At 41.5% G+C, this 18,356-nt stretch overlaps 1 protein-coding gene across 2 annotated transcripts in view; it reads left to right on the top strand.

Moving 5' to 3' along the window:
- PARD3B (par-3 family cell polarity regulator beta) overlaps positions 1–18,356 on the top strand; it is a 2,175,158-nt gene that overhangs the window by 1,609,092 nt on the left and 547,710 nt on the right. The window contains exon 20 of one of the 2 annotated variants that reach the window (XM_030209893.1): positions 15,540–15,584. The exons of the other annotated variant lie outside the window; for it this stretch is intronic. Within the exon in view, the coding sequence (XP_030065753.1) occupies positions 15,540–15,584 (45 nt within the window). The remainder of the gene's footprint in view (positions 1–15,539; positions 15,585–18,356) is intronic. 2 annotated transcript variants of the gene reach the window in all.

The raw sequence follows: 18,356 nt of genomic DNA, 5'->3' as shown, positions 1-18,356 counted from the left end.
GGGCCCTGTCAGATGTGCTCAGGATTCAGGATGCTAACAGGGTTCTTTTACAAAGATGTGCAAGCATTTTTCTAAAAATAAGCACATGCTAAATGTTAGACATCTATATATTTCTATGGGCGCCTTTAGCATTTAGAGGGGCATAATTGAATGGCGCCGACCAAATCGATGGGTGGCCATCTTAAGGGCCGGCTCCGCGAAGGGGCAGAGCCAAGCGTATTTTCGAAATATGCTTGGCGCCGGCCAAATCATTCGCCGGGGTTAGATGAGATGGGCGACTCCGATTTTCAGCCATAATGGAAACCGGAGCCAGCCATCTCAAATTTGGCGAAATGTAAGGCATTTGGGCGTGGGAGGGGCCAGCATTTCTACAGCACTGTCCCCCCCTGACATGCCAGGACACCAACCGGGCACCCTAGGGGGCACTTTAAAAAATGAATAAAAACAAATTAGCTTCCAGGTGCATAGCACCCTTCCCTTGTGTGCTGAGCCCCCCAAATCCCCCCAAAACCCACTGCCCACAACTCTACACTATTACCATAGCCCTAAGGGGTGAAGGGGGGCACCTACGTGTGGATACAGAGGGTTTTGGGGGGCTCCCATTTACCAGCAGAAGTGTAACAGGTACGGGGGGGCCTGCACCCACTACAAATGCTCCTGGGACCTGCATATTGCTGTCAGGGAGCTGGGTATGACATTTGAGGCTGGCATACAGGCTGGCAAAAAATGTCAGATTTTTTTTTATGTGGGAGGGGGGTGGTGACCACTGGGAGGAGTAAGGGGAGGCGATCCCCGCTTCCCTCCGGTGATCATCTGGTCAGTTGGGGCACTTTTTTGGGACTTGGATCTAAAAAAAAGGGGTCCAAATAAAACGGACCAAATTCTCCTGACGGCTGGCTTTCTTTTTTCCATTATCGGGTGAAGCCCGCCATCTCAACACACGCCCTCGTCCCGCCCATGTCCCGCCTTTGCTACCATGCCGACACGCCCCCTTTCAACATTCACCAGCCCCACGACGGAACGCAGTTGAAGCCGCCCAAAATCGGCTTTCTATTTTGCCAATTTGGGTGGATTCAGGAGATCACCGCCCATCTCCCAATTTGTGTCGGAAGATGGGTGATCACTTTCGAAAATGAGCTGGTTAGTGTGTGCTAAAAACGCTTGTGCACCTTTGTAAAAGGATCCCTAAGGTTGCAAACTGTCTGGATTTTTTCAAGATTCTACAGATTTCTAAATTAACAATCCCAAAGCCAGAATGATATTTAAAGTGTCTGGATGCTTTTCAACGTTTAGCCTTTTAGCTCTCTTAAGTTTCCTCCTTCCAGTGCAGAGACTGTAATAGGAAAGACTGAGCTGCAAATACTTTGTTGGAGATTGAGCTCTTCATGAGGCCTTGAGGAGAACCAATGGGAGATTCAGCTCTTCATGAGGACTTGAAGAGAGCCAGTGGTGTAAAAGTGAATCGATTTTTTTTTTTTACTCTTTCAAAAAGTATAAAGACTAGGGGACATTCCATAAAGTTACAAGGAAATACTTTTAAAACAAATAGAAGGAAATATATTTTATTCAATGAATAGCTAAGCTCTGCAATTTGTTGCCATAATCTTCTGTTGAGATAGACATTGGGGAAGCCATTGCTTGCCCTGGGATTGGTAGCATTAAGTGTTGCTAGTATTCGGGTTTCTGCCAGGTACTTGTGACCTGGATTGGCCACCGTTGGAAACAGGATACTGGGCTAGGTGGATCATTGGTCTGACCCAGTATGGCTATTCTTCTGTTCTTAACCAGTGAGTGTCCTGGGTAGGGAGAGGAGGGGGGATTGTTGAGAGAGTAGGAATTTAAGAGGAATGGGTTGTAAGGGATCTGCTGCTATACTTATTCAGATGAACTGAGAAAAAGAATGATCAGATGAGCTGAAGGACATCACCAGAAGACTGTTGTATGTATGTGGGTCTGAAAAGTGATAGAGTGCATATATGTGCATATATCACATCTGCGGTCGTGCCCCACACCCTAACTCACTTCCACCATTGGTGAGCATTGGAGGCAGGTACCACAGCTTTCCTCAGGCCTCCGGGCTGCCCTCCCTAGCATAGCGGGCAACCGGTGCTGCTGCTTCAGATGACAATAACTTCCCTATGCGCACATGCATGCTGTGGGCCTTAATTTAAGGGGGTCAGCGACAGGAGGATCGACAGGATGTCTGATGATGACATTATGAGCTGGGGCCTTTATAAGGGATCTTGGGACTCTTCTGCACTGCCTTTCCAACAGGTCTCCTAGCTTTTGCCTGCTGTGAGTTGCTATGCTTGGTTCCTGTTCCTGTTCTTGCCTTGGTGCCAGTTTCATTCCAGCTTGCTCTTGTTCCAGTCCGTTTCTCCAGCCAGCCTGCCCTTATTCCTGCTCCCTTCCTTGGATTGACTTTGTGGCTTTGATCCCGGCTCATCTCCTTCACTTCTCTGGACTGCCACCTTCCCTGACTCTTGCTTGCCTGACCATGCCTTGATCGCAGCCAGCCCTGATCTCTGGTATTGCTTGGACTTTCCTCGCCCTCTCCCTTGGCAATTTTATTTGCACTTTCTTGGTTAGGAGTTCAGTGTCCAACCCCTCCTCTAACAATACCTCAAAGGTATTGGGAGTCATGTTAGATTTATTTATTTATTTATTTATTGCATTTGTATCCCACATTTTCCCACCTTTTTGCGGGCTCAGTGTGGCTTACAATAGGATATGAATAATAGAAATACATTTGTTACAACTTGGTTATGGATTACATTGTGGAGAGTTGTGCGAGACATTCGAATATCAATTAGGAATATGACAATGGGACATCAACTTTTTTTTTTTTTTAATCACAAATTAATAATGTGGTTAAGAGAGTGGTTTTTTGTTTTTGTATTTTTGTTAAGCTGAAGTAACTAAGATCTGTCCATCCTTTCATGAAAAACATTTTGCATTGTTGGTCCAAGCTACCATTCTTACCACAACTTGACTATGGTCAAAACATGGATCTTTTTCTGAAACAAATACAACATATACAGAATAAAACTGTTAGATTAATTGTGAAAAATTACAAGAGGACCTTAAGAGACTGGGCGACTGGGCTTCCAAAAGGCCGCTTTTAGTGGTATTAAGCGGGGTATAAATGTTCTGCTTAAATAAATAAATAATGTGAGCAAGTGCAAAGTGATGCATGTGGGAATAAGGAACCCAAACTATAGCTACGTAATGCAAGGTTCCACATTAGGAGTCACCGACCAGGAAAGGGATCGAGTTGTCATCGTTGATGATATGTTGAAACTCTCTGCTCAGTGTGCGGCGGCAGCTAAAAAAGCAAATAGAATGTTAGGTATTATTAGGAAAGGAATGGAAAACAAAAATTAGGAAGTTATAATGCCTTTAAATCACTCCATGGTGCAACCGCACCTCGAATATTGTGTTCAATTCTGGTCACCAAATCTCAAAAAAGCTATGGTGGAATTAGAAAAGGTACAGAGAAGGGCGATGAAAATGATAAAGAGGATGGATGACTTCCTCTTTGAGGAAACACTAAAGCGGCTAGCTTGGAGAAGTGACAGCTGAGGGGAGATATGATAGATGTCTATCATATAATGAGCGGAATGGAATGGGTAGACGGGTCACAATCTAATTTTGTGCCTGAGGCAATAGAGAGTTAAGTGACTTGCCCAAAATCAGAAGGAGCAGCAGTGGGGATTTTAACCGGATACCTCTGGATGTCAAGACTGCTGCTCTAACCACTAGGCTACTCCTCCGCTCCACAAATTGACTTGCTTTATTTTTAAAATTTTTAATGGAATGGTTCCTGTGGATTTGCTTTCTTTAGTAACCTTTCCTTGTGGCAGTAAGGCTGTCAGATTGAAAGACAATTGCACTTTGGTATTTCCATCTTTTAAATCTGTTCATTTTAAGAGGTTTTTGGAAATGTTGTTTTCCTAGAAAGTGATTCAAGTATGGAATGGCCTTCCCGCTTCCCTAAAGAAAATTCCTTCATACTTAGTATTCTGCAAATGTTTGGAAACCATTTTTTTAAGTTATCAACTAAGTCTTGAGCTGGGTGTATACTGAAAATATCTCTCTTCTGATTATCTTTTGTAAATCACTTTGGGTCTAACTTTTGGGAAAAGGCAGTATAGAAATGCCAAGATTAGATTGCTCTAGTGGAGGAGTGGCCTAGTGGTTAGGGTGGTGGACTTTGGTCCTGGGGAACTGAGGAACTGAGTTCGATTCCCACTTCAGGTACAGGCAGCTCCTTGTGACTCTGGGCAAGTCACTTAACCCTCCATTGCCCCATGTAAGCCGCATTGAGCCTGCCATGAGTGGGAAAGCGCGGGGTACAAATGTAACAATAAAATTTTTTTTTTAAAAAACCCTTTTGGTACATTGAGCATTCAGAATGGACAAATAAGAAGAAGGTATTTAAATAGTTTACAAAACCTTATTGGGATCTCCTGTGGCAAGCAAAAATGTATGTTAACATGAAAGTATTAATGGTGGTTTAGGACAAACTATATGTGACAGGATAAAGTACTAAACTTAGGACAATGAGTAGGAAAGTTCATAAAGCAAATGTTTGCAAATTCAGGTTCTCAGACCATTGTAAGTAGTATAAGCTGCAGTACTATAGGGCAGAATGGATAATGTGCATTATGACTGTACTTAGAAATTGGTTGAAAACTCTAGACAGTGATTGTGCACGCTACTGACTTCACACCTGCTTTTCTCCTTCACTTTTCTGTCATCTCTTTCCTCTTTCATCTGTATGTAGCATTGTAATATCGTTTCTGCAACTGTTGTCTTCCAGTGCCAACTCCTTTTCATCTAGGATATGTTAAAGGTGGTTGCTGACACGACAGTAGTATTCTTAGATGGAAGTGGTCATCCTGACCATCTTATTTACATTAAAAAAAAAACACAAGGAACGTTTTAAGCATTTTTTTTTTACAGATATTAAATGAAGTTTCAGTTTAGGTTTCTTTAGATGTATGAATTTTTGGATGCAGGAGAATTATATGAATAGGTTTATCTGATGAGAAGTTAGCAGTTTTTTTTTCTATTTATCAGTTTTAAAATATATAATTATAGTATAATACTACAATAAGGAAAATGACAAGTACTTTTTCCTCAGTGTACTAACAGCTACTGTTGTTAGTCTACAATAAAGAGGAGAGGGGCCAAAAATGGCAAAGATGGAACAAGGAAACAAATATTTAAGGACACTAAAAAGGAGGGGCATTCATTGAGGAGTGCTGGAGGATGCCTTGGATCAAAAAATACATATCTAGCTCCTTGAAAAGTAATAATACATTTGCAAGGGAAACTAAGAATAAAAGTCTTCCCCAACTGAAGCACTTATAGTCTTAATAACAAAAATTGCTTTCTCCTCCTCTGTGTTGCTCTAGATATATCCGGATACATCCTTATCTTATAATTCATAAACAAAACATCTTTATATTTAAAGAATAGCTTCCAGAGCCATTCCGTGTCAGAATCTAACGCCAGCTGCACTAATAATCTAGCACAAGCCAGGACCTCCAAATCCAACTGTTCTAGGAAACCTGTCAAATCCAAACTGTCCATAGGTAAATCCTGTTGGTAGAGCAGAGCTTGCTACTTACCAACAAAGAGGTAATACATTTTTTGAGACCGGTGGATATGAGGACTCCAGGATCTTAAAAATTTCTGAAAGGTATCTCTTAAACACATCTAAAACAGAAGTAGAATATTGCTTAGGAAAATTTATCAGTCTCAAATTCTGAAGTCTGACAGCATTTTCCAAATTCTCAACTTTGGCACAAAGGTTCACCCTATTTCTCATCCAAGTATCTTCTCAGGTTTCCAAGTCTCCAACCTCATTTAAACTGCTTACATTTTATTTCCCAAGTCAGTCAGTTTATTCTTTGAAGCTGCTAAATCTGATTTAATCACATCAATGTGTGAGCTCAACTTTTGTGTCTGAGATCCCAAAGAAGATTGGAGAATTGAAATAGCTTCCCAAATAGAATCAAGATTAAAGAATGCTGGCCTCTGTAACCTCACTCCGAACATGTGTTGAGGAAAAAGTCACAATACCTGGCAGTTGCACTGAGAAGGCAACCAGAGAGGGTAAAACAGTATACACAAAATAGCAGACAGAAAGAAGCACGACTGGGACAACAGGAGTCCTTTATTGAGATAAGACCTGATACGGGTCGTGTTTTGGCGTACACAACGCCTGCCTCAGGGATCCAAGTTTAGAATCAAGGTACGGAGCACCGTAGGAGCAGATTTTAGGTTTAATGTATAACTCCCCACCACGGAAAATGCAGTGGCTCCTGTACAACACCGTCAGTCAGAGGGGGCCACTTCAAAGGGGGCAGGAAAGGTCTCTACCATACCGCCTCCCCCAGCTGAAGCAACCTCCTGAGATGCCACAGTTGAGCCCTGCACCTCAGTGGTGGCCATTGGCCCCACCTGGACAGAACTCACCCTGGATTCTGCTGGAGAAACCCTTGTTTTCGACGTTTGCTTCACCATAGGTAATGAAAGGGATAGTGTCCCATGGCCCAAAGTCAGCAAGCAACCGTCTTGAATAGTCTCCTCCCCATCTTTCACTTCTTATTTTTTTAATGAGAATTTATATTAATGCTACTTTCAACAATGGAAGACTACATAACAAATTTTCTAAAGAAAGTAAACCAAAACAAATATCCAAAGTCCACATCATGGGAAGAATTCAGTCACATTAAAAAGAAAAAAGACGAGAAGCAAAGAGTACATTTTAAAAATCTATTCTATGTGGCCCCATTGTATTAATAGATAAGAAACTTAGGGCTTTGTTTACTAAGGTGTGCCAGTGTTTTTTTAGTGCATGCTAAACATTAGCGCACACTAACCGTGTAGACACCCATAGGAATATTATGGGTGTCAACACAGCACACACTAATGCTTAGTGTGTGCTAAAAACGCTGATATGCCTCTAATGTGGCTTAATAAACGGAGCCCCTAGAGTTTCCACCATCAAACATAATATTAATCATTCAGTCCCAATATTCCTAGCCAAAAGATATTTCTCTAATTGAATTTAAATAAAGAATATACACTTTTTGCCCCGAATAAAAACACCACACCTACACTGGTACATTTAAAATAAAAATCCCTCCAAGTTCCCGTGTTTGTGTCTGTAGGGCAAGAAACATTTTCCAGTGAATCTGAGTCATACAAGCCACATCAGGAAACAGCTGAATCTTTTGTCCACAAAACACAGCTTTCCTATTCTTAAAGTATGCTTGAAGAACCAACAATTTATCCTTCTCTGATGAGAAAACCACCACAAGGTAAAGCGAGTAAAAATAGTATTCTGGGAATCTTCAAAGAAAGTTGTTAAATCTAACTTCAGACACAGGCAGCTCTTTGTGACTCTGGGCAAGTCACTTAACCCTCCATTACCCCATGTAAGCCGCATTGAGCCTGCAATGAGTGGGAAAGCGCAGGGTACAAATGTAACAAAAAATAAAATAAAAATAACTCATCCCTAGTAGGAGATACCTCACTGTCACCATGGCTGGGCCTCTGCAGAAAAGAGGATCTGGGATTATAAAACATTTCTGTATGGTGATAATCTTCAAAACTGCTTTGAAATATTTCTGAAACAGCAATTTTATTTATTACCCATCTCACCCTGCTCCTTGTTAGGCGCATCCAAAGAGGTAAGAGCCATACTTATTGCTTTCTCCAGTCTTTTTGTCCCTATTAGAGACCATATATCCTAGGATCAAGGATGTAAACTGAAAATGAAATGGCACAAATTCTGCATTGATGAAGATAGGTTCAATTTTAGAAAACTCTTAGCAATATACTGCCAGGCTTTAATATTATCCAAAATAAAATAATATTTCTCTCAATCTATTCAACCAAGAAATTATTCAAAATAGTAAACAGTCTATTTAACCTCCAGAATGGAACCAGCATTCCTAAACATAATTTAAATAAAATAAAATTCAACCAGGTAACAAAGGAGAATCCCAGAAAAATCTTGAAAGGCCTATGGCTAAGATCCTGCCCCCTTGACCCTTTCCCAGCACAGCTGAGCTGGCCATACCACTAGATGGACTACGTGTCTGCCCAGGGTGGCAGAGTTTGTGACGGGGTGGAGGCACAGCATGGGCGTAGTTTGGGGGGGCGAGGGCGGGCATTGCCCCCCCCCAAATGACAGTCTTACCCAGTGCTTTTTTTGTGCCGGTACTGGTGGGCGGCGGTAGTAAAAGCAGCAAGCAGGCAGGCTTGACTCCATCCTTCGCTTCCCTGCCCTCTCTGCGTCCCGCCGTCCTCTGATGTCATTTCCTTTCAGGTGGGCGGGACGCTTAGAGGCAGGGAAGCGAAGGACGTAGTTGAACCTGCCTGCTTGCTGCTTCTACTACCGCCACCTGTCAGTTCGCTGCTGCAACTTCGGTACTAGAGAGTGGAGTGGAATTGAGCCAGCCTATCTAGTCCACTGTAAGGAAGGAAGCTATATGGTAAATCTCTGTTTCCACTCCCCCGCGCAGCCATCGCCGTTCACTCAAAACACAGCAAGCAAGCCTGTAAGCTGCTGCATCCACATTGTCGTTCTTTATTGCTGGTCCATCTTTAACAAGTCTAACACTGTTTTTGTTGGGTAGGCCAGTGGGAGAGAGAGAGATGAGATTTTGCTGCGAAGGGGGAGGGGGGAGACGCTGGATAGAATGGGGAAGGGGATGGAAAGAAACAGGATGGGCAGCGGAGAGAGGAGAATTGCTGGACAACAGAGATTGATGGAAGGGATAGGGGAGAGAGGAAATTTGCTGGATATGGATTGAGGAGAAGGCAGGGGAGAATGGAGAGTTGCTGGACATGGATGGATGGAGAGGAGGGCAGGGGAGAGAATAGAAATCACTGGACATGGAGCGGAGGGCAGGGGAAGGAGGAGAATTGCTGACATGGATGGATGGAGGGGAAAGGGGAGAGAGGAAATTTGCTGGATATGGATGGATGGAGGAGAGGTCAGGGGAGAATGGAGAGTTGCTGGACATGGATGGATGGAGGGGAGGGCAGGGGAGAGAGGAGAATTGTTGAACATGGATGGATGAATGGAGGGGACAGAGGACATTTGCTGGATATGGGTGGATGGAGGAGAGGGCAGGGGAGAATGGAGAGTTGCTGGATGGATGGATGGATGGAGGGGAGAGAAGTCAGGAAGGAGATGCACATGGATGGAGGGGAGGGAAGAGAGGAGAAATGCTGGACATAGATGGAGTGGAGGGCAGGGAAGAGAGGAGAAATGCTGGACATGGATGGAGGGGAGGGAAGACAGGAAGTAGATGGATATGGATGGAGGGAAAACTGCTGAGTTTAAGGGCTGGTTTGGAACACGAGGGCAGATACTGAAACTCAAGGAAGGATAGGGATAGGGCTACAGATGGTAGACAGGACGCATGACACAGGATGATGGTGGACATGGTGAGAGAAAAAATATCAAATGGAAAGAAGACACTGCATAAAACAGAAGACACTGGGACCAAAGCGAATAGAAAAACTAAATGATCAGACAACAAAGGTAGAAAAAAGTGTTTTATTCAGAATTTATTAATTAGAATATGTCAGCTTTTTGAAATGTGCATCTGTGATATTTTGCATGTAAATTTCAGTTTTTCTGGTATTGCTGCATGCTGAGTCTGACTTCTTGAGTTAACTTTCCAGTTCAGTATTTTGCCTTCATAGTTTTTGATTTCTAGTTCCTTGTGTCATGTCTGTTGTGTTATGTGTTTTTCATGTGTGATCAAGGTGCAGTATTCTGCTAGCGTGTAGTATTTGCAGCCCTTTTTGTTTTACTTTTTTTTTTCACAAGGTAGTGTATTGGTGTTTTAAAGCCTGGTGTAATTACAGTTCTGCCTTTTCACGCATAAGGTTGTAGCTCGTCCTGTCCTTGGAATTAGTGCTGTTATGGTTTAGTAAGGTTATGAGTGTGTTTTTGCACAAGTCTGAGTATAGAGTTTTGCAGTGGAGAGATTGTGTGTTGGCCTTACTGAGGTGGCACCAAAACATCAGAAAGGGTGTAGAGCCTAAATCATGACACACTACCTCTTGAAGGATCTACATATAGAGCCTATGCATTTCTAAGGTCAACACTGGTATGGTATGGGAAAGGGGGTGGGGAAATACTACTGGAGATGAAGACGGAGTGCTGGGTAAGGAGGAAAGAAGGAAGGAAGGGAGAAAGAGCTGGCTTGATATCTCATACATATTCTTTATGGTTATTCTCAAAAAAAGCCAGCTTTTTTTCCCTTCCTTCCTTCCTCCATATTAGCATATTCATATATATATATGCAAATGAATATGCTAATATGCTCTGCCCCATCCTTTGCCCCCCCCCAAATGAAACAGTCAAACTACGCCCATGAGGCACAGCTCCAGCAAATGTGAGAATGTACCTTTTGTTAGCCCTGCTGCTGCCACTTCCCTACCTCTTCCTGTGCTGGCCCTGAGTTAAAGAAGTGTAAGCGCTACACACACCCTGTAAGCAAAGGCTATGCTCGTGCTGCCTTTTCCTGCCCCCTTCTGAGGCTTCCTATCGGAGGGGGCATCGCAATGCTTAAGCACAGGCCTGTGCTTACAGAGGCTCAGATGCATTAACTCCATGCTAAAAGCCCTTCCCTTACCAATCCCCAGTTGCTGCTTACCGATTTTGACAACAAGGGGCATGCATGAAGGAAATTGCATACAAATGAGCTGCTCGCTGTTAGCTCATTTGCATGCGATTTCCTTCCAGCCAGTCGTTCAGCAGAGCATGCTAGAGGCTATGTGTTAATGCTGTGGTACAAAGTTCAAGTTTTAAAACTAGGGGGAAAAAGAGTATGGAGATTAGTTGATAAAGTTTGTTTTTTTTATATTTTTATTCTGCCTATCACTATAATTCCTCCTTTAAACCCCAACCTTTAAGTTCCCAAAACACAAGGCAAAATAATGTTCGCTTACCAGAGAAATGTCCTCTTCTCTTAGAACTTCTCAGAAGGCGAGATAACATAAAAAGGTACTGATGCATTTCACCAGGATTTAACAATAAACTTAAAAAAATAAAACTAGTACAAGCTCAGCCAGTGGCATAGCTACGTGGGTGCACGGGGGCCTGCCCCTACCAAATTGGCTCGGGCCCCTGGTTTGGCTGATGGGGGTCCCCAACCCCCGCTAGCTGAAGCATTTGTCCCACACTGATCTCACCGCATTGCCTACCCTGCTCTTCTCAGTCGTAGTGTGCACACATTTGTCCCGCGCAACACTAGAGTGGGACAAACGCTTCAGCTGGCGGACCCCCGCCAGCCAAGGTAACATCATGCGATGGGGGGTGGTGGGGAGGTGGGCCGTCGAGGTCTGGCTACTCCTCTGAGCTTAGCTAGTTAATTAGGTTTTCTTTCTAAAAGTAAATAAATTTGATAAAGAAAGCAAATCTGCAGGCAAATCATTCCACAACCAAACTGCAGAAAATATAAAAGATCTAGAGAATAAAGACTTAAAACGGATTCCTTTAACTGACGGAAAAATCCAACTTTAAGCAGTTACATGACCTTGATAATACTGTGCTTTTTAACAACTTAAAGTAGTTCACAAGATCAGCAGAACACAAGCCTTGAAGACATTTAAATATTAGGCATAACACCGTGAATTTAACTCTTGTCAGGACTGGCAACCAGTGTAGCCTGGACAATAATGGAGAAACTCTATCATATTTCGAACATCTAAATATCAGCCTGGCCGCCGAGTTCTGTATCACCTGTAGCCTAGAAATTTGTTTGACCTTGAGTCCTACATGCAAAGAATAGCCATAACGCAATAAGGGAAGAATTGATAGCTGCACTATAATCTGAAAGTGTTCACATGAGAAATAAGAACGTATTAAGCAAAGTTGCTTGAGTTTATAATAAGCTTTATGTATAGTATTCTTTACCTGAGATTCCTTAGATAATGAATGGTCAAGTATAACACCTAGCACCTTAGATTCCCAATCTACTTGAATTGAAAGTTCATCATTAACTTTGATATATTAAGGAATAGTTGAAGGGTCCAAGCCATACCACAATACTTTTGTTTTATCTTCATTTAATTTTAGTCTAACGGCTCTGGACCATTCAACTATTTTTGATATATAAGTATTTATTTTAGAGTAACACATGTCATTCACACTGTCAATGGAAATCAATAAAAAATATCATCAGCTTATGACCGGAGTTTTGTGTCAGAACCTAAAGAAATATGACCCAAAGTTCTCATATATAAATTGTATAAAATAGGAGACAGAGGAGAACCCTGAGGGACTCCGCAAGGAGAACGCCAAAAAGTTAATAAAGAGTTATCTTTTGATAATGAGTAAGATCTTTGGGTAAGAAACAATTCAAACCACTTCAAAACAGTGTTAATCCCAAGAAAGAGAGTAAATTTAGTAGTAAAACATGGTTCACAGTATCAAATGCAGCTGATATCGAACTGCAGCAAAGTCAAATTTCCATTACCAAATAAAGATTTTTTTTAACTTCTGATGTTAAAGATATCAACAAAGTTTTAGTGCTGTGAAAACTTCTAAATCCATGTTGGGAATCATGAAAGCGATTGTTAACTGAGAGCTGACCACAAATTCTGTAATTTAGTGAGAAAAGGAATGCTTGCAATCGGTCGGTAGTTAGAAGTCTGTGATAAGTCTCCATTAATCTGTTTTGGAATTGGAGTTAATATAATTTTTATCATAGAATCAGAAAACTAGCCAGTTTTTAATGAAGCATTTACAAATGAGACTATCCAGTCTAAAACTTGTTCAGGAATATCTTTCAGTAAATAAGAAGGAAAAGTGTCTAATGTCAAAAATACAAATGTTTGTAATATCATAATTTGCAAAATAGCAACCTGCCCCTACCACATTAACAACAGAGAAGACCAAATCAGATTGCAGTTTGGTGGTGAGTCTGTCACAATTTAGCATATACAGAGATTTTATCACAAAGATTGATTCCTAGATATCGAAAACCAGGTGTTACAACCTTAGAAGGAAAGTTAGAGAAGACTGAGGACCTCCTTCTGATTCTTAACCTATCGGACTTCCATATGTTAACTTTGAAGCCCGAATTAGTCTAGTTCCTTCAATAAAAAAGGAAAAGAATGTTGCGGCCAATAAACATAGTAACATAGTAACATAGTAGATGACGGCAGAAAAAGACCTGCACAGTCCATCCAGTCTGCCCAACAAGATATACTCTTATGTGCTACTTTTTGTGTATACCCTACCTTGATTTGTACCTGTCCTCTTCAGGGCACAGACCGTATAAGTCTGCCCAGCACTATCCCCACCTTCCAACCACCAGTCCCACCTCTCACCACCGACTCTGGCACAGACCATATAAGTCTGGCGGTTACACATACTACCTGTGTAACCGCCAATTCCTACTGCACCACCTGCTGATCTTCAGGATACTTTACATACATGCACACAGTCATACATAGAGACACATCAAGATGTTGATATTTTAGCTGTATTTCATGACTTTTTACAAGATAGCTAAATTTCAATCACAAAAATTTGCTTACTATCTTTGCTTCTTCTAAAGCTCTAAAAAAGGCAAAGAATGTTATGGCTGGGCAAAAAAAAAAAAACAATTATCGTCAACATATAATAAGATTTTATGGGCAACTCCCTGTATCATTATCAGTTCCATTCCAGGGGATTATTGGATACTGGCTTCCAGGGGCTGTTTTGCTGTAGCAAATAGCAGAGGAGACATAGGACATCACTTTTGAGTTCCTCTAGACAGAAAGAATTCCTCTTGATTTTATCCCATTTACCGCAATAGAACTTTGAGTTTTTACCCAATGAACATAGTTTCCCCCTAGTCCTATAACCTCCATAACTTCAAAAGGTATGACTGCTCCACCCATTCATATACTTTTTCAGCATCTTACTTGTCAGTTTATATATCCCAACTTCACTTCTCCCCTCCACTACCTGTTAAGCTTTTACATTGCATTGTATTTCTTATCATATCTATGTTATTATCAATAATCTACCATACTGCCAACTATGGGGCATCATTTGTGTTCTGCTAATATATGTCGTATTTCTGTTATATTAATGTTCTACTTTGCTGTTTTAATGCATGTGTTTCTGATACTGTATCATGTTAGTTCTATTACTAGGATTTAATCTGCCTGTCTCCATGTTTACCTCGTTGTTTTAACTGTGGTTTATGCTGACATTTGTTCATTTTACTGTTATGCTGTTAATACAGGGTAAGTTGTTTATGGAACTGTACTTATTGTAAGTCACCTTTGATGAATCTCTTCATAAAGGCGTTTAGTACTGATAAATAAATAAAATAAAACACAATAACGGGAGAATTGCTGCTACCTCAACACTTGATTTAAGATCTGAGTCCATGTACTTCTCCTCCCACACGCGATCTAAACTGTAGTGGTTATAGCACATCATGTACAGCAATTTCGCGATTCATAATCCTAGTCTTCTGAAGAGGAGGAAGCTAGCCAAAAATTATTCAATTAATAATCTGACCTTTTCTCTTCTATGTCTTCAGAAGTGATGTGAGGGCAGAAAGGCAAATGAAACTTGCTGCTTTGCATTTTGCATTTCAATTTGTTTTTTGGCAATAGATTGAGCTCTCAAGATCAGTGACCTCTCCCCTTTTTAATTATTCTTCCAGTGTCAACACATTAAATGCCAAGTTATCTGTCACTGCCAACCTGACCCATTTGTTTATTCAAACCCATCCTGTGGCACATAGTTTAGACTCACATGCTTATCAATTGGTGTGTTATTGCTCAACTAACTTCACTGTAATGATTCTCTTGATTTGACAGATGTGTGACAGAAGAGGCAGGCCATATCTACCTCTTTCCTTTCCCTTATTTTCCCCAAGTAGAGAATGTAAAAAATATTGAGCTTGATATTCAACTGACTGCAAGACATATAACTAACTGAAAACCTATAAATTGTGTATTTAAAATTAGACATATTCAACAAAACTAAATATTGAGATCTGATTCAGCAAGGATGTTTGTTGTCCCAGACATGAGATTCATTAGTCTGCTACCCTTGAAAGTTCGTTTTTTCAATGCAGGACCAGTATTATGGAATTCTCTTCTTGGTCCGTTGCGATTTTCTTCTTCCCTTTTATAGTTTAAAAAAAAGCTTTAAAAACGTATCTCTTTTTGCAGGTTTATCAAGGAATTTAAACAGTGATGAACGGATTAAGGGAGTATTGTTATATATTATGTTATGAGATTGTCTTGTCATTTTAAATTATGCATGTTTTTATTGTAAGCTGCTTAGTTTATTAGGCAGGGTATAATGTTAAAAAAAAATAAATATTTAAGTGGCTTGTTGAATATAAATATACTACTTTAAGGTGGTAATTTGATAATGGATTTCTACATGTAAAGACTGTTTAGCATGTCAAGCTTTTTAAAAATTGTGTGGCTATATACTTGCATAGAAAGATTGAACTTAATTTTATATGGACTTTGTTTAGGTATTTGCAGTGGTACAGTCTGAGCGAGTCTGATTGTATACAGTTGTGCATATATTTTATATTCTCTATGGGTATATGCAAACAGTATACACCCAAATTTACACCATCTTCGGAGATGGTGTAAATTTGTACACTACTGGGGCTGGTTTTAGATACCTGTTTTATAAAGGTACGTAAGCACCTACTATGCCTTTGTAAAATAGGGATAAAATAGGTGCCATCTTGGAGTTCCAACTTAGGTATCCTAGTTTACACAATGGGGGTAAATTTCTGTACTCTCTGTATAACATCAGATGCCACCACAAAATGCCTAACCTATGGCCATATGGAGAGTAATTTTGTAATAGGTTGTCTAGATTGAGAGATCAAACAAGTGCCTATTTGTAAACTATCTTATAGAGAGACACAGGTGCCCCCCCAAAAGAGCTACAGAAATTGTGGCTTAACAGAAGCCATGCAGATTTACAGAGGGCCGGATTAAAGCATAGGCAAACTTGGCAGGTGTCTAGGGCCCAAAGGTTTAGGGAGGCTCTGTGGGATATGTTTAGGACTCAGGATTTCCAACTGTCTGGATTTTTTTCAGAATTTGTAACTGAACTATCTCAAAACCAGAAGGATAGCTAAAGTGTCTGAATATTTTTTCAGTTTTTATCCCTCTACAGCTCTCCAATTCTCTTTCCTTGCAGTGCAGAAACTGTGGCAGGATGTAGCCAATGGGAAAGCTGCTCAAGTCACAAGGAGGAGGAGGTTAGGGAGGGGGGAGTTGATGAATTTATATCAGGGCCTAGGGCGGAGTGCAAGGGGGAGCAACCTCTCATCCAAATGGATTTTAAACAAAAATGACGCTTATATGGTTTGCTGCCACTTCCCCTACCTGCTGCCACTGTCTCTCTTCCCTTCACCATGGGAAAGGCATTGAATCTCTACCTCCCCCCCTACCCCAGCACAGTCCAGCACCTTTCCCCTTTCCCTTCCCTTCCCTCCCCTCCCCTCCCCTCCCCTTCCCTTCCTCTGGTGATCTTATAAAGTAAATTTACCTTGACTCTTCGGCAGCAGTCAGTGACTGATGCAGGCTGCCTGGACATTCCCTCAGCTGGTCCCACCCTCCTCTGATGTAACTTCCTGTTTCTCTGAGGGCGGAGCCTGGCTGAGGGAAGACCTGAGGCAGTCTGCTTCAGTCATTGACCTCTGCTGGAGAGTCAAGGTAAACAATTTTTAAATGCTTGGAAGGAAGGAGAAGGCAGCTGGGGCTGGAACTAGGAACTGAAAAGGGAGGGAGGCAGGTGGAGCTGGAGACTGAAAAGGGGGGCAGGTGGGAGCACAGGGCTGGGGCTGAAAAGGGGAGCAGGTGGGAAATGGGGGCTAGAAAGGGATGCAGGTAGAAGGAGAGGGCTGGAGCCAGAAATGGGGGCTGAAAAGGATGGGCAGGTGGAAGAAGAGTACTGGGTGGGAGCTGAAAAGGGGGACAGGTGGGAGAAGGGGGTTGGGGCTAAAAACAAGGCAGGTGGAAGAAGGGAGCTAGAAATGGAAATGGGGGCTGAAAAGGGAGCAGGTGGGAGAAGGGGGCTGGGACTGGGGCTGAAGGGAGCAGGGGCTGGAACTGTGGGCTGCAAAGAGGGGCAGGTAGAAGGGGGCTGGGGCTGAAAAGGGGAGCAGGTGGAAGGAGGGGGTTAGAGCTGGAATTCAGGACTGAAAGAGGGATTGGGGGCTGAAAAGGAGAGCAGGTGGAAGAAGGGGGCTGAGGCTGGAACTGGGGGCTTGAAAGGGAGACAGGTGAGATTTAAAAAATGTTGGCTCTTTATAAATCCTCAGGTCTCTTGGAATTAAATGGTTCTTTGTATGCTACCATGCAGTTGAGCCCGAATAAGTCGCTTATATAAGTTCTGGTCACAAGGTGGGTGTCCCCATCCCTCATCCAACAGTGCCATCCATTGTGTGATGGTAGTTATTTGTTCATCAGTATAACTAAACATGTCCTTACCATCAAGTGCCATATTTCCACTAAATTCCAATTAATGTAAATACCAGATGTGGTATAAAAATACATTTGTTGTGAGAGAAAACAAAAATCATGCTAAACACATTCTCACTTAAAACAAAATGTTTTTTTTGCAGACTGTCAGTAGGCGGGTATATATGGAAACGTGATTTATCCAATATGTCTTTATCTTTTTTCCTTCATACATCTTTTTCTTATTAAATATAATTCAGTTTAAAGTGAGATTCTGGGTTTTTTTTTTATAGAGGCAACATAGGCACCTTTATGTCTTTATAAAATAGGCTTCCAGAACTAGCCCACAATAGCAAGCAAATGTTGCCACACAAATTTACGCCTGCTCTGAAGTTGGTGTAACTGTGTGTATTCACTCTGTGTGCACCTGCAATTTACAAATACATGGATCCATTGCAGCTCCGTCCATATTCTACCCAAACTATACCCCCAGAAATGCTGAGCACACATATACATCTCAAGTTGCACAATTGGCCTCACAATTTTATAAAAGACCTTTTCCAGGTATAAAACTGACAGGAAATCATTATACTATGTTTAAATCTGTTTTATTGATAATCAACATTATAAACTTGGTACAATTTCTATCATAGCGTACAAAATCCGATGTCATTTATGAAACTACCATCATTGTACATATTGCATTTGTAGAGATTTGTTTTCTCAGTTTCTCCCCCCCTCCCCCTCCCTATTATACCTTATGCTCCAACCATGTTATTTATTCCAAAATTTGTTTATTAGAGTTATAATGCTTTAAGTATTCACAGGTGGGCTACACCCCACTATTGTCTTACTTCCTGCTGTAA

The sequence above is a fragment of the Microcaecilia unicolor genome, chromosome 7 (genome assembly GCF_901765095.1).
Source record: "Microcaecilia unicolor chromosome 7, aMicUni1.1, whole genome shotgun sequence".
NCBI lineage: Eukaryota > Metazoa > Chordata > Amphibia > Gymnophiona > Siphonopidae > Microcaecilia > Microcaecilia unicolor.
This window is presented reverse-complemented; position numbering and strand designations above follow the sequence as displayed.